The 22,204-nt window shown below is 33.8% G+C and overlaps 1 protein-coding gene across 8 annotated transcripts in view; it reads right to left on the bottom strand.

Moving 5' to 3' along the window:
* Positions 1 to 3,873: 3,873 nt before the first annotated feature.
* The window catches only part of LOC133180793 (mitogen-activated protein kinase kinase kinase 15-like), a 39,013-nt gene continuing 20,682 nt past the window's right edge, over positions 3,874 to 22,204 (bottom strand). The window contains exons 28-41 of one of the 8 annotated variants that reach the window (XM_061315255.1): positions 19,094 to 19,159; positions 18,340 to 18,402; positions 14,801 to 14,860; positions 12,739 to 12,919; positions 12,365 to 12,430; positions 12,062 to 12,143; positions 11,283 to 11,362; positions 10,922 to 11,027; positions 9,748 to 9,901; positions 9,094 to 9,186; positions 8,786 to 8,838; positions 7,700 to 7,782; positions 7,244 to 7,320; positions 3,874 to 5,437 (exon numbers count right to left, since the gene is read on the bottom strand). In XM_061315255.1, the coding sequence (XP_061171239.1) occupies positions 5,353 to 5,437; positions 7,244 to 7,320; positions 7,700 to 7,782; positions 8,786 to 8,838; positions 9,094 to 9,186; positions 9,748 to 9,901; positions 10,922 to 11,027; positions 11,283 to 11,362; positions 12,062 to 12,143; positions 12,365 to 12,430; positions 12,739 to 12,919; positions 14,801 to 14,860; positions 18,340 to 18,402; positions 19,094 to 19,159 (1,249 nt within the window). In that variant the 3' untranslated portion in view covers positions 3,874 to 5,352. The remainder of the gene's footprint in view (positions 5,438 to 7,243; positions 7,321 to 7,699; positions 7,783 to 8,785; positions 8,839 to 9,093; positions 9,187 to 9,747; positions 9,902 to 10,921; positions 11,028 to 11,282; positions 11,363 to 12,061; positions 12,144 to 12,364; positions 12,431 to 12,738; positions 12,920 to 14,800; positions 14,861 to 18,339; positions 18,403 to 19,093; positions 19,160 to 22,204) is intronic. The other 7 variants (XM_061315256.1, XM_061315257.1, XM_061315258.1 and 4 more) reach the window with 7 other exon arrangements.

The following is a 22,204-nucleotide window of genomic DNA, read 5'->3' as shown; positions in this document are numbered from 1 at the left end:
ATTTCAATATTTCTTTCCTTGTGTAATTTTTGTTATGCGTTCACATGACTGAAAATACACCAGGGGTAAATTTAGTACTCATATGTAAAAGTTATTATTTAGCACCTACATGTAGTCTGACTGATGAAAATTTTGCACGGAGAAAAAATACACACTGGCAAATTTTTCTTACCCCCGTTCACATGCGCTAAAATATACCTAGGTGCAAAATTTGCATATTATGTAAGATTTGCTCCCCGTGTGTGCATGTGAACGGGACTTATGTTGCCAAAAAGCAAGAGAAATAGGATGATCGTCAAACTAGTCCAGTACTGAGTAACAAACGGGGAGTTTCGATAAGGCCGCTCAGCGGCCCACTTTCTTCATAAAAATAAATTTCAATTTATTTTTTCAAAACTAGTTTTGAATTCAAAATAAATATGTTAACTTTTGTTATTTATATTTCAAAAGTTGATATGAGATGAATTCACACCGTAGCTGATACATACTTATAGATGTACCCTCAGATCCGTTAACATTAGGCTTATGGGAAAATGTAAGAGGGTGGCATTTATAAATCGATGTTTAGAATATGAAGTGCATGAGGGACACTCACCTAAATTTGTTCAGTAATTAGATATAATCTGCACACTAATTTCTTGAAATATGATGAGTGTCGCGTGTGCACTTCATATCCAAAAATTTAAAAGTGCATAAAATTTGCATGCCTAAAATTAGAAGCTCCTGGTTTCTTGATCTGACTCTGTGTTAAAATACTAAGCCAAAAGTAGCATATTTTTTTTTTAAATCAAAGAAGACTCTCGATTATATTAACAGTAGAAAACATTATCGTATCCTATCTCCATTTCGATACTTTTTTTGTCGCCAACGTATAACGTTAACGTCATATTTTTAGTTCACCTCCTCGAAGTTGGGGTTGCTTTTGTATCGGTGTTCCAGATAAAAGTTTTGAAGCATTTTTTAAAAGTATATCATCAGAGTCACCTGATCTAGTGTGTTTCCTTAATTGTCACCAATCAGGTTTCAGATGCTGGATTTTTAGCCAAAAAATGTCCAAGTAAATGTTTTAAAAGCAGGTTTAAGTTTCTGGAGCAGAGCAGCAGTAAGTACTTGTTGACCAGACTTGCTTCATGGTGCATCTACGGATGCACACTACTAGACTTGCTTCAGATGCTGGATATGACCTACATTTCCTTAATGAGTGAGCAGGTTAAAGATTTTGAAGCGGGTCTCATTCTTACGTAACTATAAGCCCTATCGTGACGAAACTTGCACCGATGATGCATCTAGGATTGCACACTATAGACATGGTTCAGATGCTGGATCTTTCTTACATTTTCCGACTGACTGAACAAAAAATAAGTTTTAAAGCAAGTCCATTCCTTAACGTTATTTATCATGCATAGTTATATTTTTGACTTTCTTGTCAATATAAATCCACACTCCAACATGCTTGAGAAGCGCCCATATATTTCCGTGTGGTTGATATAGGGAACGTGGATTGTTTTAAGTCTGGATGTCTAGGCGCATATGTCTGCCTGATTAAGGATTAAACACATATCTTTGGCGTTTACACATGTATTCAGAACTGCGCTCTGGTCTAGCAATTCATATATAATGAATTCTAAAACTCTCTAAATGAGAAGTGACTAGAGTTGGTGAAGCAACTTAAGTATATCAATGGAGAGTTGGGAAGCGAGAGGAAATTAGTCCTGGCTGGGATTCTCTCAGTTATGCTGAAAACATAATGCAGATCTATGTGGGCAAATACTTCAAAGTTTCATAATGAAAAGGAAACACTCAATGTATTATAGATTTTTCCATCATTTGGCTATTCACATATTACGTATCTTGATAAAATATTTTTGACTGTAATTAATATTATTCATATCATCAAATACATTGCAATATACTGAAGTCGGTAGGTGCTAGGTAAAAAAAAATATTATCCGGCGGCCGCCAGATAAGTTTCTAGCACCTGCCATTGAAATATCTGGCGGCCGCCATACAAAATTGTAGCGATTTTACCAATCAAGCTGTAGCACTCGATGAACCTTAATGCACTTGATTGACAGAGGTACACAGACCAGGTATTTTTGAAGGCGGTGCTTAAAATCTCTGCCTTTAACGACATCTACAACTTCTGTTTGTAGTCAAATCTGGGAGTTTCATATATGCCCTATTAGCAAAGATCAAATGTACACTTTATACAAAAATTCATTTCATAAGGTCTTCACCTCGTAACTTTAAATTTATGTTTTATTAGATTACATGTCTACACCGCTAGAAACTTATTTGTCGGCTTCTAGTTATTTATGTGGCGGCCGCCAGATAAGTTTCTGGTCGCCGCCAGTTATTTATGTGGTGGCCGCAGGAAAACTTTTGGCAGCCGCCAGATATATTTTTCTAGCGACCGCCGAATAATTATGTGGCGGCCGCCAGAAAAAATATTTTTCTCACCTTGCACCTACAATGTACCGGCTTACGTAGCAGTATGATGCTTTTAAATAAACTTTTAATTTATGTATGTATTTAAAGTTGCATTTATATTTTAAACTTTTTCTTTCAAAACATTTTATTTAATTTCAATTTTATGATATTAAGGTATATTTTTATAAAACATGTAGTTGTATAACCTCATTGATGAAAATGTATTGCATATACCTGTATATGCATGACGTTTTTACGTCTACCTATCTCATGTTTACATATCTTTTCATTTGCATTGTTCGTATGGAAAAATGTTAAATATTGATTATAAAGTTTATGTATAAACTGTCGATCAATTATGATGTTAAAACTTTCTATGTATGTTTACGTTTTATAAGTTAAATTCTCTTTTAAAGAAAAGTAACATTTAACAGAGAAATATCGTACCTTAAAAAAACATTCGCATAAGATAAATACCATTTTCCGTAAAAACTATAAAAAAAAAAATTGTTGAAATTGGTTAATTTATGTCTTTATTCATATTTATCCTATTTCATTTACGATTTTGACGGTTAAAAAAATCCACTTTCCCCCTATAAAAATGTCTAATCCAAAAATATGCGAAAGGGGGTATACTTAAATTTTCAATTATCGCGTGACCGGAAAATGTGTAACATAAATTATTTTCATATTTTTAGGAAGATAAGGAGTTTCTCTACAAAATATCAATATTTCATAAAATTTCATGAGGGTCGAAAAACGGCCTTACCGAAACTCCCCCTTTTAAGGTAGATCTATTTCCTTGCCCTCATTTGCTACCATCACGGTGACCATGTAATCTAAACACAACAATAATGCTTAAGGTAGATCTATTTCCTTGCCCCCATTTGCTCCCATCACCATGAAATCTAAACACAACAATAATGCTTAAGGAGGAATGCCACACCAACAGCTTGCCTTTTTTAGAAATTGTTCGTACGTAGAGAATGCTCTTGCATATTGAATCAATTGGGAGACATAAACCCCACATGCAGGTGATAAGGGTATATTGCTACTTATTAAGTAAGGGAAGTTGTCGATAAAAAAGTTACTTGTAGTAAAATATCCAAATATGAAACAGTTAATTGTGTCAGACTCTGTGGTATCTTTTATTTTAAGTTCACAGGAAAGTATTGAGTCAACATACGAATGGAAGTAACTATTGTTAATTGATAATATGTCGTTCATATACCTAAATGCCACAGCAAGTGTTTTCTTCTTCTCATGTACAAGTTTCAAGTTTTTGAATAAATTCTGCTTTGTAAAATAGGTTTGCTAATAACAGGGCACAATTAGTACCCATGGGAATTCCAGAAAACCTCATGTAATGTAGCCATATACAGCCACAGACAACCCATGTAATGTGGTAAGATTGTGTAAGATAAAAAAAAACAAAACACATACTCATATGAAAACAACAGTATTTTATTCTTATTTTCATAAAAGTTCAATAAAACAAAGACCAGCTATAAAATCAATATCCAGGAGATAAACTTTCAAAATAACACATTCAAAAAATTGTATCATCAGGAAACTAACAAGACATTAATCACTGAAATAAATCCCTGTGGTTAATTATCAGGATTGACAAGTCTCACAAACCTTACAATTTATATGTTTATTTCCAGTATACAGAGAATAACCAAGTTAAATGCTTTTGTTTTGAAGTATATTTACTTTTTTAGCCTCAAGGGGAAGGGGGTGTATTGTGTAAATACATGTATAGCATAATTTCCCCCAGAAAATTAACACATATCCATGCTGCTTTGATCCATAGCAACAAAAAACAAAAACTAACATACCATTAAAACAGTAAATGTGTTGTGTAGCACCTAATGGACATATAACATCATAATTCATCAACTTAGATTATGTACTTCATACTGTATGGCAACTTACAAGACTAGCTTAAGGTTGCGTACCACATATTCAGTTAAGCTACTTAGATAAGCTACTTTATGGCCACTGACAGGGTTAGTTAAAATCTTCAGTTATTTAGATCTGTAGTGATGAAAATAAAGCCATGACAACAGATTGAGGGTTTCTAATGCATACTGTCATACTGACAATAACATCAAGTCATATAAAACAGCAATTTAAAGCTATTCACTATCAAATAAACAGGTTTCAGATATGAAAACAATTATAATAAATTCTGATCTAAAATTAAAAGGCATAAAATTTGGTATAAGTAACTAAAAATCATGTTTAAAACAAGGGCAAAAATAAGAAATAAAAACAGAAATGTTAATATCAGGGGATAAGCTGCCCCTCTCTCCTCCATACCCTAAAACAGCACTCAACATCACAGATAAGAAATAGTCTGAAGAAATCACATACTTCATAAATCTATCAAAGGCAATATTGATAGGAAGTAAAGCATTATAAATATGTTTTACAGATAAACACTTGATAGTGTGTAGCTCCTTCTAAACTGCGTCCAACACGGAATAACCTCGGGAATTCATGTGAATACAATTATACTCTATTATACTGCGTCCAACACAGAATAACCTCGGGAATTCATGTGAATACAATTATACTCTATTATACTGCGTCCAACACAGAATAACCTCGGGAATTCATGTGAATACAATTATACTCTATTATATTAAATCACTGGTATGATGGCTATATGATAGGTCATATGACGTGCACATGAGAGGTCATGTGATAAAGTCATATTATATGTCTTTCCCGTGCTGCAATCTCACCTCTCCACTTTGGCAATGTCTGACTGGTGTCAGAATGTCTGACCGTGTCAGAATAAAATCACAGATCACAAAACCTGGGATGGGAGGCTGATGAAACAAAACACACACATGACTGCTGGGCTTTATCAATGTTACCATAGTAACCTGATTTGGTGATCTTTGACCTCTGCTACCTGTCTGCTAGTCTTTTCTCAAGTCCGTGGTCTTTCCTGTGACTTTGTATCACTCGCCATAACCGACAAAGAACCCCGCCCCTGTAAAAAAAAATATCAAGCAATTATTATATAGCCTGATTGAAAAGATCACTTAAAATAATCCTAACAGTGGCGAAGAATCCAACCTCCGTAGATATTTAACAATTACTATACAACCTCACAAAAAACATTATAAATGTAACCCTGACCAAGACAGAGATCTGCACCCTGTACAAAGTTAACAGTTACCAAGCAACTACTATACAACAAGACAAAAATACCAACCCCACGGCCCACCCCTGTACAGTTATCAAGCAACTACTATACAACAAGACAAAAATACTAACCCCACCTCTGTACATTTATCAAGCAATAACTAAACAACCAGAAAAAAGTGCACTAGTAAAATTCATCGCAAAATATTTTACATGTTTTGTATATGCTGTACATGTTTTGTACATGCTGTACATGTTTTGTACATGCCGTACATGTTTTGTACATGCTGTACATGTTTTGTATATGCTGTACATGTATTGTACATGCTGTACATGTTTTGTACATGCTGTACATGTTTTGTACATGCTGTACATGTTTTGTATATGCTGCATGTTAAAGATTCTATTCAGTGCTGTATTTTTCAGACTGAATAAGTGGAGTGCAATATTTATCAGGTTTTGTATATCACTTTATCACATCTTTCATACAATGGATATAGCTCATAGGATATCCTCGGTTGTGACATCACAATTGTTTTAGCATAAATTTGATCAAGCTAAATATTGTGAATTTATATACATACATATAAAGCAGCGTAAAACATGAAATAACTATGTTTAAATCATGTGAATCAGATACTTTTCAAGTTGTGTTAAGTGCAATATTTCTTGGATTTTTAGTTGACATGCACAATACTTTTCAGGTTGTGTTAAGTGCAATATTTCTTGGATTTTTAGTTGGCATGTGCAATATTTTTCAGGTTGTGTTAAGTGCAATATTTCTTGGATTTTTAGTGGCCATTTTTAGTTGACACGCAATATTCTTCAGGTTGTGATTAGTGCAATACTTCTTGGATTTTCAGTTGACATGCGCAATACTTTTCAGGTTGTGTTAAGTGCAATATTTCTGTTATTTTTAGTTGACATGTGCAATATTTTTCAGGTTGTTTACAGTGCAAGGTTCAGGTTTTGCACAGTGGAATATTTTCAAGTTTCGTATAATTCAATACTTTTCAGGTTTTATGTAGTTAAATCTCTATCACGTTTTAAAAAGTGTTTCAGGTTGTGTAAAATGTAATTTTTTTAAGGTTATTTAAAGTGAAATACTACAATGAAAAAAAAAAAACAAAACACTTATCATGCTTATTGCAAACTGCCAGGGAAGAATAATTTTGAATTGTTATAAATGTATTTGGTTATATCTATCAAATTTATAATATGATTTAGAATGAAGGGGAATGAAAATCACTTGGTTGTAAGCATGAATTGATTATAAGTTTGTTAGCTACATCCATTTTTTTACTGTATTAGTTTGTGTCTAATGCAATATTTATCATTTTGTTTACAGCTAGTGCAATATTTTTAAGGTTTTGTATAGTGAAATACGTTTTTTTCAGTTTATGTATAGTGGAAAATTTTCAAGTTTTAAAAAGTGCAATATTTTTCAGTTTTCATATAATGCAATATTTTTCTGGTTTCCTAAAGGCAATATTAATCAGATTATATATAGTGCAACATTTGTCAGATTTTGTATGGTTCAATATTTATCACTGTGAATACTGCAATGTTTATCAGGTTCTTAACTATACAATATCTGTACTGTACAATGTTTATCATGCTGTGTACATTTCAATGATAATCAAACACTGACCTCAGTCCAAGCTTCTGAAGGTCTTCATAACGAACGATCTCCAAAAAATCCGACAATAGGAACTGTTCCTGAGTAATCTGAAAATAAACAACTCAAAATGGGAGACTTATAAGAGAAACTGTGATGCAATCAAAAAACTGACAGGAACACTTTAATAGAAATTCCCATAAAATAATGAGGCTAATCTACACAAAATGATGAAAATGAGAGAAATAAAATAGAAACAACAAACTAAGAAAAAATAAGAACTTGCATTTATATGCATCTGAGAAAACAAACATTTCCTGATTTGCTGTACTAATCAACTATTCAAATTAAAAAAAAACTTTAATAAAGAAAATCTTGTTATTGTTTTTCTCTTGCAGTAGCATTTTAATTATTAATTAAAAAAAGATGTTCTCATTTGAAGGAAATGTTTCGAGTCTGTTTACTATTGGTAACAATAGCCACAATTACCAAGTCTATAACATCCTCGTCAAACTTTCTGTCCCGAAGCCAGTTCACTAATGCCTCATCTGGGGGTTCATGGATGGACGGAACTAAAAATAGAAACCCATTAACCCCTTTAATTTGGTGTGTGGACTAGGCCTTATCACTTCAATCTACATAAAATAGCTCTAGAAATTTGCTCAGAATTCCTTTGAAGGAAACAAAGAACAAGAGGCCCATGGGTCAAATCGCTCACCTAAGCACTTTGGTTAGAGATAAGCAATAATCAGTTCTGTACTAAAAGGTTTAAATACATGTATATAAATGGTCCCATCTTAACCCTAACTGATGATCTGAATGTCAAACTTGCTTCCATACTAATATAACTAATCATGGTTTTGCTGTTCTTGAGAAGAGTTCTAAAGATTTTGTCCTATATATTCCCAAGTAAAACTCTGATTGCCTAATATGGCGCCACCCTACCCCTGGGGGTCATGTTTTGAACAAACTTGAATCTACATCACCATGTAATGAAGCTTTCACCTAAGTTTGAATTTTTCTGGCCCAGTGGTTTTTGAGAATATCTTTGAAAGATGCCAATTAATTTTCACTAATTCTTAATTATCTCCCCATGAAAGAGGATGTGACACTTCATTTGAGCAAACTCAAATTCCCTTCACCAAATGATGCTTTGTGGCAACTTTGGTTGAAACTGGTCCAGTGGGTCTGGAAAAGAAGATGAAAATTTTGACGACAACAACGATGACAGCAACAGACAATGGACAAATTTTGATCAGAAATGCTTACTTTAGCCTTCGGTTCAGGTGAGTTCATAATGCACTTGAGCCGTTGGCTCAGGTGAGCTAATTATGTAGAGAAATTTTCATGTAAATAATTTTATGAATTTTCAGATTCAGATCTGTGCATGTTTGAATTCAGCTGCTTTTCATAAACTGAAATTTTGCTATATTGTATATTGTAAAGAGGAAGGTAATTTCATATGTATCTGTTAACTTTGCAATATATACATGTAGTTTTACAAAACAGTAACAAAGATTTTAAATTGCAGATATGGAAGCCATTTTAACAGCAAATCAGTTATATAAATCTTACCTCTAGAACTGGTGACTGTGGCAGCCGACACATTATTTATTGAGGAAAGAGCTCTACAACGAAATTCAAGAATTAAAACCAATATCAAAAGGATCTGATCGAAGGTTTATTTTGCTGGTGGTTGAGAACTCCCATCCCCCCCCCCCCCAAGAAAAACACACATCTGACTGTAGAGATCCCTGTATATATTGCTGTTTTGCATTGTATGTTTTATACATGGGTTTTCTTTTCCTCAATTGTTTTATGTAGTACATCTCCATACATTTTATTGACCCCCCCCCCCCAACAACAACAACATATGGACTTACTGTATGTTTTGTAGATGGGTTTTCTTTTCTTCGATTGTTTTACGCAGTACATCTCCATACATTTTGTTGACTTCTACAAGTTGCTGCAGTAATCTATCAAACACAAAACACTGATTCAGCTGTCATAACATTTTTAGTCCTACTAAAAAATTTATTTCAGGAAATTACATAATTTTCTTTTAAAAGCACTTAGTATACATATGAAAAATATGTTTACGCAGGATGTGTTAGGAACATTTCTTTAAGCATTAAAATTTACTGTATGTATAATCATGGTAACAAACTTCTTGTTTCTATCACAATGGCAGCTAACTGCATGGTTCTATTACAGCAAGTAATTCTCATATTCCAATACTCAATACAGAATCATTTAAATCATAATGAATGATATACATGAATGTTTCTATAACCATGGTAACTTAATGTAAGTTTCTATAACCATGGTAACTAAATGTAAGTTTCTATAACTATCATGTTAACTAAATGTGATTACTGTAACCATGGTAACTAAATGTGAGTTCTGTAACCATGGTAACTAAATGTAAGTTTCTATAACCATGTTATCTTCGTGTAAGTTTCTATTACCATGGTAACTAAATGTGATTTCTGTAACCATGGTAACTAAATGTAATTTCTGTCTCCATGACAACTTACTGCATGTTTTCGTCCTGCACGGTCTCCAGTTGTAACTGTAGTTCATTGACAGCAGAAGTCCGATACAGCGCGGCCGATTTCCCCGAGTTTGTGGACGGAACCCCTGAGGTTTCTACTTCATCCTCCTTAGCTCCAGCGATGTTTGCCCCCAAATCTGAAAAAAAGTGCTCAGAAATTACTCCCAAAATGTAAAACAAAAATCACATCTTGTTCAAATTTCAATTTTGATTTTTCAAAACATAGGTTATCAAACATTATAAAGCTAACATGCAAAGTATAAGTACAGATGTACCTGTAATGTTTAAGTACAGATGTACCTGTAATGTATAAGTACAAATGTACCTGTAATGTATAAGTACAGCTGTACCTTTAATGTATAAGTACAGATGTACCTGATATGTATAAGTACATATACTTGTAATATATAGGTACAGATGTATCTGTAATGTATAAAGTACAGCTGTACCTGTAAAACCCCAGTCACATTTCCAAAAATGATCTACAGCCGATGGTTTTGAGACAAAAATGAGATTCTCTGGGAGACAGTCGACAGTTCATTGGCATTTTCTTGTTCCATTTTACCTCTTTTTTTTGGTCGGTCGACCAATTCTGTGTCTGTCAGGACCAGGTAGGATTTTTTCTGCATCGGCGGCTGATTTCTTTGATTGAAATTGTCATTGAACAGTCCGTCGACCAACCCTCGATCATCCTCCAACCATCAACAGACAGTTTGTAAAGTATGTTGTTGGTCGGTCGGCATTCAGGTATTGGGGTTACGTACTAAATGTCGGCCGACAGTGAAAATAAACCTGCAGTTCAGCGCCCAATGATCGGGTGATGGTTGGCCAACTTATATTTACACATTCAAAGACTCAGTGTTCCTGGGAATTAATGTGACTGCTTAGCATAGCTTGATTCTGTTGTTGGCTGATCATGTTTTTTCAGCCAATGATACAAGAAGAATTTGATGGCCTGGCCTAAATGTGACTCAGGTAGAATGACTATGTTTAAGTACAGCTAAGTCATATCATCAGTTCAATAAGCAAACTTGATGCAAGAACATCAAAATGGGCCCCAAACCCCACAGAGGCATTGAAGAATATATAGAAAAATATACAGAACATGATGGCTTCTTGTACAGCCCCCCCTCAATAGATTACGTCTGGTGACTTACCAGGAGAGAGGATCATGATGGCCTCTTGTACAGCCCCCCTCAGTAGATTATCCAGGGCAAACATCCAGTGAGGTTGAATGCTGTGACTTTTTAAATGTTTACTCACCTAAAATTTAAATCAAGAGTGTGATTTTTCTCAACAGCTTTATAAACTATTTATAATAATTAATTCTTAACAGCTTTATAAACTATTAATTATAATAAATAGTTACCTAGTACATGTACTTAATATGAAAGACTTAATAAAATATAACCTTTAATTTCATAAACATTTGTATTCTAGTTTATGCAATAAGTCATTTTTTCAAGCATGTTACATATAAATTATTACATATATAAATATAAAACAATAAGAACTCACAGCTTCATGGAACACGTATAAAGCCAGCTGAATCTCCATTAGAGCTGCAGCATCAAAATCCACTGCCTGACGAAGTTGTTCTGAAAGTGTTACATGTAATTAAATCATAATCAATTAATACAAAAATTTTAATAGCAAGGAAGTGGAGCACATAGCTCAGTGTGCAACGGAAAAAAACAGTGTCTTATGGGTAATGGCTCAATGTCTTATGTGTAATGACCTAATGTCTTATGGGTAATGACCTAATTTCTTATGGGTAATGACCTAATATCTTATGGGTAATGACACAGTGTCTTATGGGTAATGGCTCAGTGTTTTATGGGTAATGGTCCCATGTTGTGGGTAGTGGCCCAGTGTTTTATGGGTAATGCCCCATGTCTTATGGATAATGGTTCAGTGTCTTATGGATAATGGTCCAGTGTCTTATGGGTAATGGCCCAGTTTCTTATGGGTAAGGTTTCAGTTTATTTGAGTGAATCATTTTTTGTGTCTCTTGTGACAGTGTTTAACTTCTGCATTCTCTCAGTGAACACGATTTCTGTAACAGCTTTAATTTTCATTGGGTTTAATTTTCATCAATTTCGTGGTCTGGAGAGACCCCACAAAATCATGTCCTCCACAAAAATTAAAATTTCAAATATATAGGACCTCTACTTTTTTTTTTTACCATGAAACCACTTCCACAAACAAATAGTTTTTTCTCAAACCAAGAAAACTGACCGCACTAGAATGTTTTATGATAATAAAATTATTACAAAAAGATCATATGATAATGGTACCTAATGTATCTTTGATGCAGTGTTTACAGTTGGGATCTGAAATGTAGTTCTTCAAACTAACAAGTAGCCATCGTAAATGTTCCTGGAAAAAGAAAGAAATTGATTTATAAGAAATTGTAAGACAAATTCAACAGATGACTCTGCATTAAGATAACAATTAGAAAGTTATTCTTTTCTGAAGTTTTTCTTCAGATCAACTCAGAGAATTTTTCACTTGATGGGAAATTTTAAATTAAATTTTTTAGCTTAAACATTTAACAGAATAACACACCCCAGGTCCTCCAGGAGTGCAGATGTACTCACCACAGACAGCTTGGGATTAGAAATTGTGGCATCTTTGTGGAGAAAATTCAGCCACGTATCACAAATCTATAAAAAAAATAAGATAAAAAATCCTGAATATAAACCAGAGGGTTACAAACCGAGGACTTCAAAAAGACACATCCTGAGAAGATAAAATTTATTGTGGAAAAAAATTAGAGTTTATGGGGCCCCATTTCTGACTCAGAGATGATTGTTTTGACCAAACTTGAAGCAGTAGAATATGAACTTGCTTGTATATTAGCTATGTAACACAACAATGACCGAAGGTCATTACAAGTTTCTTTGTGAGGATGTGTACCACAGTGATTTATCATTGTTTGATGTAATACAAACCCTAACCCTTGGTTCATTACCTGTTCCATGTCCTTTGTGAGGATGTGTACCAGCGTTATTCGTCGCTCTGAATCCTTCCGTAGCAGATAAAACCCACCATGTCCAGAACTGTCGTGGGAGTTATGGTCCATGTCTCCGATGTCTGGTGACAAATTCAGCATACTAGAGCTACCCGATAAACCAGAACTACCGGCGTCCGAGCTGAAACAAAGCAAAAGTCACTGACCATTGGAAACTATACATCATAGGTCAGTGATTATTGGTCAATCTGAAGAAAAACTAGAAACTAAAGGATACTGGGTCTTTCTAAGGTTAAAAAACTAGAAAAGCAAAGATAACTGTCCATTTGTCTCACTGTAAAAACAAGACATAATCACAAAAAAATAAGGGAGTTAAACCTACACCTGGCAAGGTCATTTAATTGCTTAAAGGCTAAAGGTTAAATACTGGTCATTAAAATAAAAATAAAATAAATTTTATAATAAATAAATCAGACAGGTAAAAATATATATAATTGAGAAAAAATACACAGAATGACAGAAATCCAGGGTAAAAATGAAGGTAATCAAAGATCCTGAAACTCACCTCTATGGATCTGACCTAGAACTGTTCTGGTAGTTTTCATTCTTAGACCAAGTTTTGTCTGGGAAGGTTTTACAATATTATTACTGGGTCAAGGGATACTTTGGAATAGACCTGCTCCACAAACCTTAACCTGGTTACATCCATAAAATGTAGGTCAGATCCAGTTTCTGAAGCATTATTTCTGGATTTAAACTTAAATCTACATTAATTTATATCAGATTCTATACTGGGACACTTGTATACTGGGTTAGGGCTAGGGTTAGACACTTGTATACTGACTTGACTGAATGAGGGTCTGCTCTCTCAAGAAGATGAATTATAAAGATTTTTCCTAAATTAATTTAAATGTTCACAACAAATGACATGACAGAAAGTTTGATCAGAATTAAGACTCAGGTGACCTGAAAACACACTACACATGCAATAAAAAAGTTCAAGTTAGTATATCTACTGACTACTATAGGAGTTCTACCCTTGGGGACCTGGTAAATAAAATGGGTTTTTTTATTTGTTATCAAAAGAGCTAAAGATATGGATGATTTACATGTATGCATATTATCATGATAATTGTAAATCAGATTTTCACACAACTTCTCATCATGAAAATAAATTGATAGTAATTAAAGACAAAATGTACTTTACTGTGTGAAAGAAAAATAAAAAAAAAAGATTATATATATATAAATATATCTAACAAAAAAATGTATTGTTATCAGTGCTGTAAGTAAAATAATGTGAACTGAGTTACGTAATAGTTCCTGGGAATTTTACATAATTTTGTATAATCACAAGAATAAAGTTCTATCTCCGAGTTTAAAGATTATTACAAGGGCCAGGCTCCTACTAATGGTAAAAAGAAATGTTTTCGAAAAAAAAGATGATGGCAAACATGTTGGCAAACTTATTTACTGTATCTCCTGAATTCACTTGTTAGTATCATGCTCCTTTAGTTTATAATTATATGTTAACTTTGTATGTGAAGAATGAGTGACAGCAATGTTGTTAGTATCCTATATGATAATAATTAATGTTTGTATGTTAGAGTGTCAGCTGTTGTTAAATGAAGGATAAAATCAGCTGTAAGAAGTCAAGGATTCTAGAAATAAAAAGAGAGAGAAATTAGAAGAGACAGATTTATCTCCACAACCTGCCCCTCTGATGATGCTAACCTTATAAACCTCCATCAAATCTCTATATAATGGGGGATTCAACAAATCTGTAGATAATGGGGGATTCTACAAATCTGTAGATAATGGGGGATTCAACAAATCTGTTTGTTTTACTTTGCCTTGACAGGGAATTAATTTAAAGAAACAAAATCATATATATTAAAAAAAAACAGAAAGTTTATAAATTTCATATATTCTAAAAATTTAATCTTTCTTAAAATTTAAAAGAGAAGTTAGCTTTCAGCAGAGAGACAGGATTTCTATGACAGTAAAGGACTCTGTGAATAAGGAAGAGACAGACATGACTACATCATGTTACCATGGTTACCTGTACGTAAACCCCTCCAATGTCATGGGCGAGGGGCACCGAGTAAGTGGCGATGGTGACCTGTAAATAACAGCCAATCACAAACAAGCATTCATATCGTGACATAACTAGATAATACACTATAAGCACTAAACCTATCAAACTATGTTCACATTTATCTCATATATGTAGTTTATTTATCTAGTACATAGTTAAGGTCATATGCTACATACCTTATGTATCTTACTCACAGATAAACTTTCAAGATCAGATGTTCTCAGACAAAAACTCGGTATAGTACATTACCAGGGGTTTTGAAAAGATATCAAATGATATTCAAAGAAAAATGCAGCATCATTAGGCATTATAAAAAATACTCAAAGGTTCTTCAAATACTGAAAATCTTTATACAAGGAATTAGAAAATAAAATTCAAAACTACACTGTGTGTGTCTCCTTGACTTCACCCTCTGATAAAGTCAAGCTTTATCATGTTTATTCGGCTTATGTGTGGTCAAGACTACAATTGACTCTGACTCGTACATTTTTAAAGATTTCTGTATTAAAAATGCTCCCTTAATAATTAGACTTGTAAAAGAAAATCAAAAGCCTGAAAGGCTTCAATGACGTCGAAGAAGAAAAACAATTTCAAAAGATCTTTTTGAATTTGAAGATAGCAATAAGTCAAGTGAGTGACTCAGGAAACATAATAAAAAAATAGTTTAAACAAAATATCACAATTACAGTCTGGGGCCTTATGTCATGGTCCAAATGAAGCAGGGTTCGAATTGACCAGACACCGTCGAACATCTTTTCAGTCAGTTGAAGAACTATGAAGGATTTCATGAATTTATATAATATTTTTTTCTAATTGCCAATGTCAAAGCATTGTATTAGTAATTGCATCTAAACTACAACCAAGACTCTGTTCTGTTACAATTACGATCGAGTTACGATCGGGCGTGGTATACGGTATACTGGGAAATTGAGGAAATGGAGAAATACAGCAATACTGGTCAATATCATCGGTTTTTAGGATAGAGTTGGTTAGAAGATTGTGTAAGTAAAGCTAAGATTTAGAAATTCAATCTTTTTAGTCTTGTAGTATTCGTGTTTATGTATTTTTGTAATTATTTTACCTCCTGTTGTGTTGCTTATGTTACACGGTTATCGTTCCGAAATGTTATTCATGTCATTCAACGCACCCTTTCTGTAGAAATTCATCCGCAACAACCATCACGTTTTTCTTATGTGAGAATAAAACATAATATTGTTGTTTTGCAATAGAATTAATTGCAGATATAATTGATGCAATTTTATTTTCAAGCTATTATTCATTTTGAGCGTTTTCAAAGAAATTGGTTTATAGCTATTGCTACTTTCTATTGCGGATGCATCGACTGACACATTCGGTCGCGTACATATCCGGTCACGATTTCAACTGGGCGCTTGCTAGATGACGTTCGAGCTCCAAGAGCTCGACGTCATAAAAATGTTGTCAATGAAAAAAGTTAAAACTGTTTTTGAAGAAAAATAAAATTCACAAAGTGTAATTATTTTTATAAATCAATCTTAATTAAGGACAGATGACGCAAACAAAATAATGGATGCATGGATTGATACATATTTTTAAACCATTTTGGTTGTAAATGATGCGAATATCAAAATAATAAAATATTGAAGAAATTATAAACTTTCTTTGATGTTAAAAATTCTACCTTTTTGCTGTCATCCTTATAAATCTGTACATTCAACTTTTCATCACTTTATTTTATTGCAAACATTTGAATGAAAAATTAAAATCTATTTGGCCTAAACTTATTCATTTTACTTAGATATACATGATGAACATGCCTTTAGGTGTTATTTTCATGATTTTTAAAAAATGTTTGTATCATCTGTCCTTAAATAAAAAGTTTGTATCATCTGACGTTCAATAAAAAGTTTATGTCATCTGTCGTTCAATAAAAAGTTTGTATCATCTGACGTTCAATAAAAAGTTTATGTCATCTGTCCTAAAATTTGTCCTTCATGTAGCTGTCTCAAAATTTCAATGAACTCAAGACAAACTCATATGAGATAAACCATGAACAGGAAAATGGAGTTATTCACTCTGAGCAAGCTTCATGGATTAAACATAAAATCACACAATATATTACCAGTCCTCTATACAATATACCAATCCTCTACCCAGGCAATGACCAATTAACTCTATGATAAATCACCTGCAGCCTCAATACAGGATACACATGTAATGAATTTAAAGCATTCTGTGTAAGAAGAAATAATATATTTCTTATCAGATGATTCCAAACGACTAAAAACATGAAAATGATCTTAAAAAAGAGGGGAAAAAGATGAAACCTGCTGGAAATCGATGACATGCATTCTTTACTTGTAGAACTCTAGAAATGACGTAAATATCATGCATTCTTATAGCACTGATTACTTGTAGAACTCTAGAAATGACGTAAATATCATGCATTCTTATAGCATTGATTACTTGTAGAACTCTAGAAATGACGTAAATATCATGCATTCTTATAGCATTGATTACTTGTAGAACTCTAGAAAATGATGTAAATATCATGCATTCTTATAGCATTGATAACTTGTATAACTCTCTAAATGATGCACACATGCTCACATGCAGTTTAACTATACTTATTTCAGCAATGAAATATTGGTTTTATCAGGTTATTTTTTCATTTCCCACCCAATCCAAAGTTTTGAATTTTACAATTTTCAACTCATAACCTTAACAAGAGGCCCATGGGCCTTAATGGTCACCTGAAAATTGTGTGTTTCTCACTTTGGGTCTGGAACTCATATTGAAGTGACAAAAATTGAACAGTTTGGTGAGGACTCTATAATCATTATGGTATTCCTGTAGATTCTCTCCCAGAAGTCCAGGAGTAAAGGTAGATTTGTAGAAGGTAGATAAGTCCAACTTAGCCATAATTATACATATGAATTATGTGATATTAATAAGGCTTTATGTAAAGGTAAGGAAATAAAATACATATTAAATGGTTTAAGAATGAGTGTTCATGAACACAGAACAAATTGATAATACACTGAATGTGTTAATGTATTTCAAGCTGGTTATGAATGAATTTGATTATTTGTCCTTCAAAGGGATAAATATTTCATGAAATATGCAAAAAATGTTATGCATAAATTTTAATTTACTGAATAAAATATATATCTTAATCTTAATACATGAAGCTCCTTAAGCATAGCTTATACTTTTCTGATTCATCAGAATGAAAATGAAGGTGCTGACTCCATCTCCTAAAATTATAGTCCAGCCCCTAATTAATCGCCTCCTAAAATTATTGATTGTAATAACCAAGTTTGAATGTATGATTTCTCCATTTCTTTTGTCAGTGTCACATGGTGCCCAGACATGTGTAGACATGGTTAGAGAGAGAACAAGACATGAATACCCAGCAACGTCTTCACACAACATTATAACACATCCACACATCAAGCAGTGAAGCAAAGCCATGCTGAAATCAGAGTGACTTGGTCACATGATGGACATGTGACCTAACTTACCGGTTACGTTCCAGGAATTTGCTGTCAGATCCTGCTCGTTTACGAAATCCTAGATCTACTTTCCTGAAGTAAAATGACCCAATACCATCACATGCGATCTAACGTGGTTCACACAAATAATGTGGGATAATTCAACAGAGCAAATGTGTTGTGATTCTGGCAATATACACACAGGAAGTAGGCTAATTCTTCAGAATCAATATGTTATCCTGATATTAATGGAGTTAATGAGAATTCTTGTCATCCTTTACAAAATACAACACAGAGAGATGACAACTCTGTCTTCTGTCCACAACCATCTCTCTCTCTCTCTCTCTCTCACACATACAACCAGATACAATAGAAAATATTCTCTATCAGTAATCCTATATAGAACTGATTGCATCCCTGAGTAATCACCAAACCATAATAATACACATTGATTCTTAGATTCCAATCCTCAATATTACCTTCATCATACACAACATATTCTTAAATTAAGATTCTTAACATTTCACCCCTAACTTAACAAAATCTGTAACATTTCTATGAGTGCAGTTACTAAGTTTGATTTGAATTTGAGCATTCTAAATAATTTTAGAGACCATCATTGGACATTTAACATCACTTATAGCATTGTTAGTGAGTTGGGGAATTAATGTGTGTATAAAGCAAAGCAGAAGTTTCTACTGTAAATTATTAGTAATCAAGCTTTTAGTACATAGCTGTGGTGTTGTCATGGTAACATGCAGAAAACCCTTGTTGCCATGCCTACCTGTCTGTTCTGTCCACGGCCAGGAATCCACAATGGAGACTACGTGATCTGTGGTATTTTAGATCGCTGTAAAAATAAATGTGGGCATCAGGTATAGAAATATCCTCAAACTAACCCCTACCCATAAACAAAGGGGGACATCAGATATAGATATATACACAAACTAACCCCTACCCATAAACAAAGGGGGACATCAGGTATAGATATATACACAAACTAACCCTTACCCATAAACAAAGGGGGGATCAGATATAGATATATACACAAACTAACCCCTACCAATAAAACAAAGGGGGACATCAGGTATAGATATATACACAAACTAATCCCTACTCATAAACAAAGGGGGGACATCAGATAGATATATACACAAACTAACCCCTACCCATAAAAAAAGGGGGACATCAGGTGTAGATATATACACAAACTAACCCCTACCAATAAACAAAGGGGGACATCAGATATAGATATATACACAAACTAACCCCTACTCATAAACCAAGGGGGACATCAGGTATAGATATATACACAAACTAACCCCTACCCATAAACAAAGGGGGACATCAGATATAGATATATACACAAACTAACCCCTACCCATAAACAAAGGGGGGACATCAGATAGATATATACACAAACTAACCCCTACCCATAAAAAAAGGGGGACATCAGGTGTAGATATATACACAAACTAACCCCTACCCATAAACCAAGGGGGGCATCAGGTATAGATATATACACAAACTAACCCCTACTCATAAACCAAGGGGGACATCAGGTATAGATATATACACAAACTAACCCCTACCCATAAACAAAGGGGGACATCAGGTATAGATATATACACAAACTAACCCCTACCCATAAACCAAGGGGGGCATCAGGTATAGATATATACACAAACTAACCCCTACTCATAAACCAAGGGGGACATCAGATATAGATACACAAACTAACCCCTACCCATAAACAAAGGGAGACATCAGATATAGATACACAAACTAGCCCCTACCAATAAACAAAGGGGGGATCAGATATAGATATACAGTGGCGCCTCGTTTATCCGGACGCCTCTGTCCCCACCGAAATCGTCCGGATAAATGAATCGTCCGGATAATTGAATCACATCTCAAAAAGCACTCTCTAAGCATGTATACAATGTATATGGACATTCTTGTTTCAAATGTAACAGCAAAGAAAAAAACAAACTTTGAAATTATATTTTGTTTAATTGTTTTAAAAGCAGTAATTGATTAATGAAAAAATATATTAAAATGTAATTTACACAATAAAAAAAAATGATGGGCAATTTTATGCCGAGACCACCTTTTTTAATTCGTCTTCTCTTTGGCATGTGACTTCATGGGTTGAGCAAATTTTGATCAACTGTTGTTTTATTTTGCCATATATTATAATTATTGAAGCTCATATGATATGACAGAACTGTTCAACATCATCATTGAAAATGTTCAAATATAAACTAACCCTGTATATTCCCCGTATATTCATTACACAGGGTTACCATAAAATTAACTGGACACTGCAAACTAACTCAAACAAAGTATTTTTTTTTAAAAAAACAAAACAAAACATTTGTAAACACAAGCCATCTTCATGATTATCAATATTATTTTTTCTACAGACGCTAAGTTTGAATTTCGATCATTAAAAAATACCTTGAAAAACGTAATTAAATTCTGTACGTAACGCCAGTTTTCTATGTAATGGACGCTTGTAAACGGTAGTACATTAAATAGAGATATTTCTTCAATTATGTACCTTTCTATACTGTCTTGTGGGAAAAAATCGTTTCAAATACATTTACGTTTTTTTTAGAAATGGAACATCACGTATTTTAAACCAACGCAATCAACATGATAAAGAGCATTACGAAATCGCTCGTTATTTATTGTTCATTTTATTTAAAACTCTCCCAAATTCTCCTGAATTTACCGATGTATATACGGTTAGCAATATGATTTTGAACGGATTATTATTTAATTGATGCACAGTGTCAGCTAAATTCTTGGAGCTTCATAATAAAGATAAACGTGTGATTGAATTGGGGTAAACACACGCTAATTATAGACGCTATTGTTTGTAGGTCACAGGTAACCGCCTTCAAACTGACTGCATGGCCAATGTTTTTACAACAATTAACACGTATATGCAAGATAAGTGTGAAAATGTCATTTCTTGAAAAATTACCCTCCGGATAAACGAGTCATTTTTCAATGAACTATTATGTTTTGTAGTAGAAATTGACCGTCCGGATACGGAACGCGAATTTCCGGATTAATGAGACAAATTAACGTGGAAAAATTCGGTTCACAAAAAATATCGTCCGGATGGTGAAGCGTCCGGATAAATGGCGTCCGGATAAACGCGGCGCCACTGTATACACAAACTAACCCCTCCCCATAAAACAAAGGGGGGCATCAGATATAGACATATACACAAACTAACCCCTACCCATAAACAAAGGGGGACATCAGGTATAGATATATACACAAACTAACCCCTACCCATAAACAAAGGGGGACATCAGGTATAGATAAATACACAAACTAACCCCTACTCATAAACAAAGGGGGATATCAGGTAGATATATACACAAACTAACCCCTACCCATAAACAAAGGGGGACATCAGATATAGATATATACACAAACTAACCCCTACCCATAAAAAAAAAGGGGGACATCAGATATAGATATATACACAAACTAACCCCTACCCATAAACAAAGGGGGACATCAGGTATAGATATATACACAAACTAACCCCTACCCATAAAAAAAAGGGGGACATCAGATATAGATATATACACAAACTAACCCCTACCCATAAACCAAGGGGGACATCAGGTATAGATATATACACAAACTAACCCCTACCCATAAACAAAGGGGGACATCAGGTGTAGATATATACACAAACTAACCCCTACCCATAAACAAAGGGGGACATCAGATATAGATATATACACAAACTAACCCCTACCCATAAACAAAGGGGGACATCAGGTAGATATATACACAAACTAACCCCTACCCATAAAACAAAGGGGGGAATCAAGTGTAAAAATATCGTAAAACTAACCCCTACCCA

The sequence above is a fragment of the Saccostrea echinata genome, unplaced genomic scaffold (genome assembly GCF_033153115.1).
Source record: "Saccostrea echinata isolate AGI-Se365-2 ecotype Australia unplaced genomic scaffold, CSIRO_AGI_Sech_v1 ptg000007l, whole genome shotgun sequence".
In the NCBI taxonomy this organism is placed as follows: domain Eukaryota; kingdom Metazoa; phylum Mollusca; class Bivalvia; order Ostreida; family Ostreidae; genus Saccostrea; species Saccostrea echinata.
Note: the sequence above shows the minus strand (reverse complement) of the source record. Positions and strands in the feature narration are given on the sequence as shown.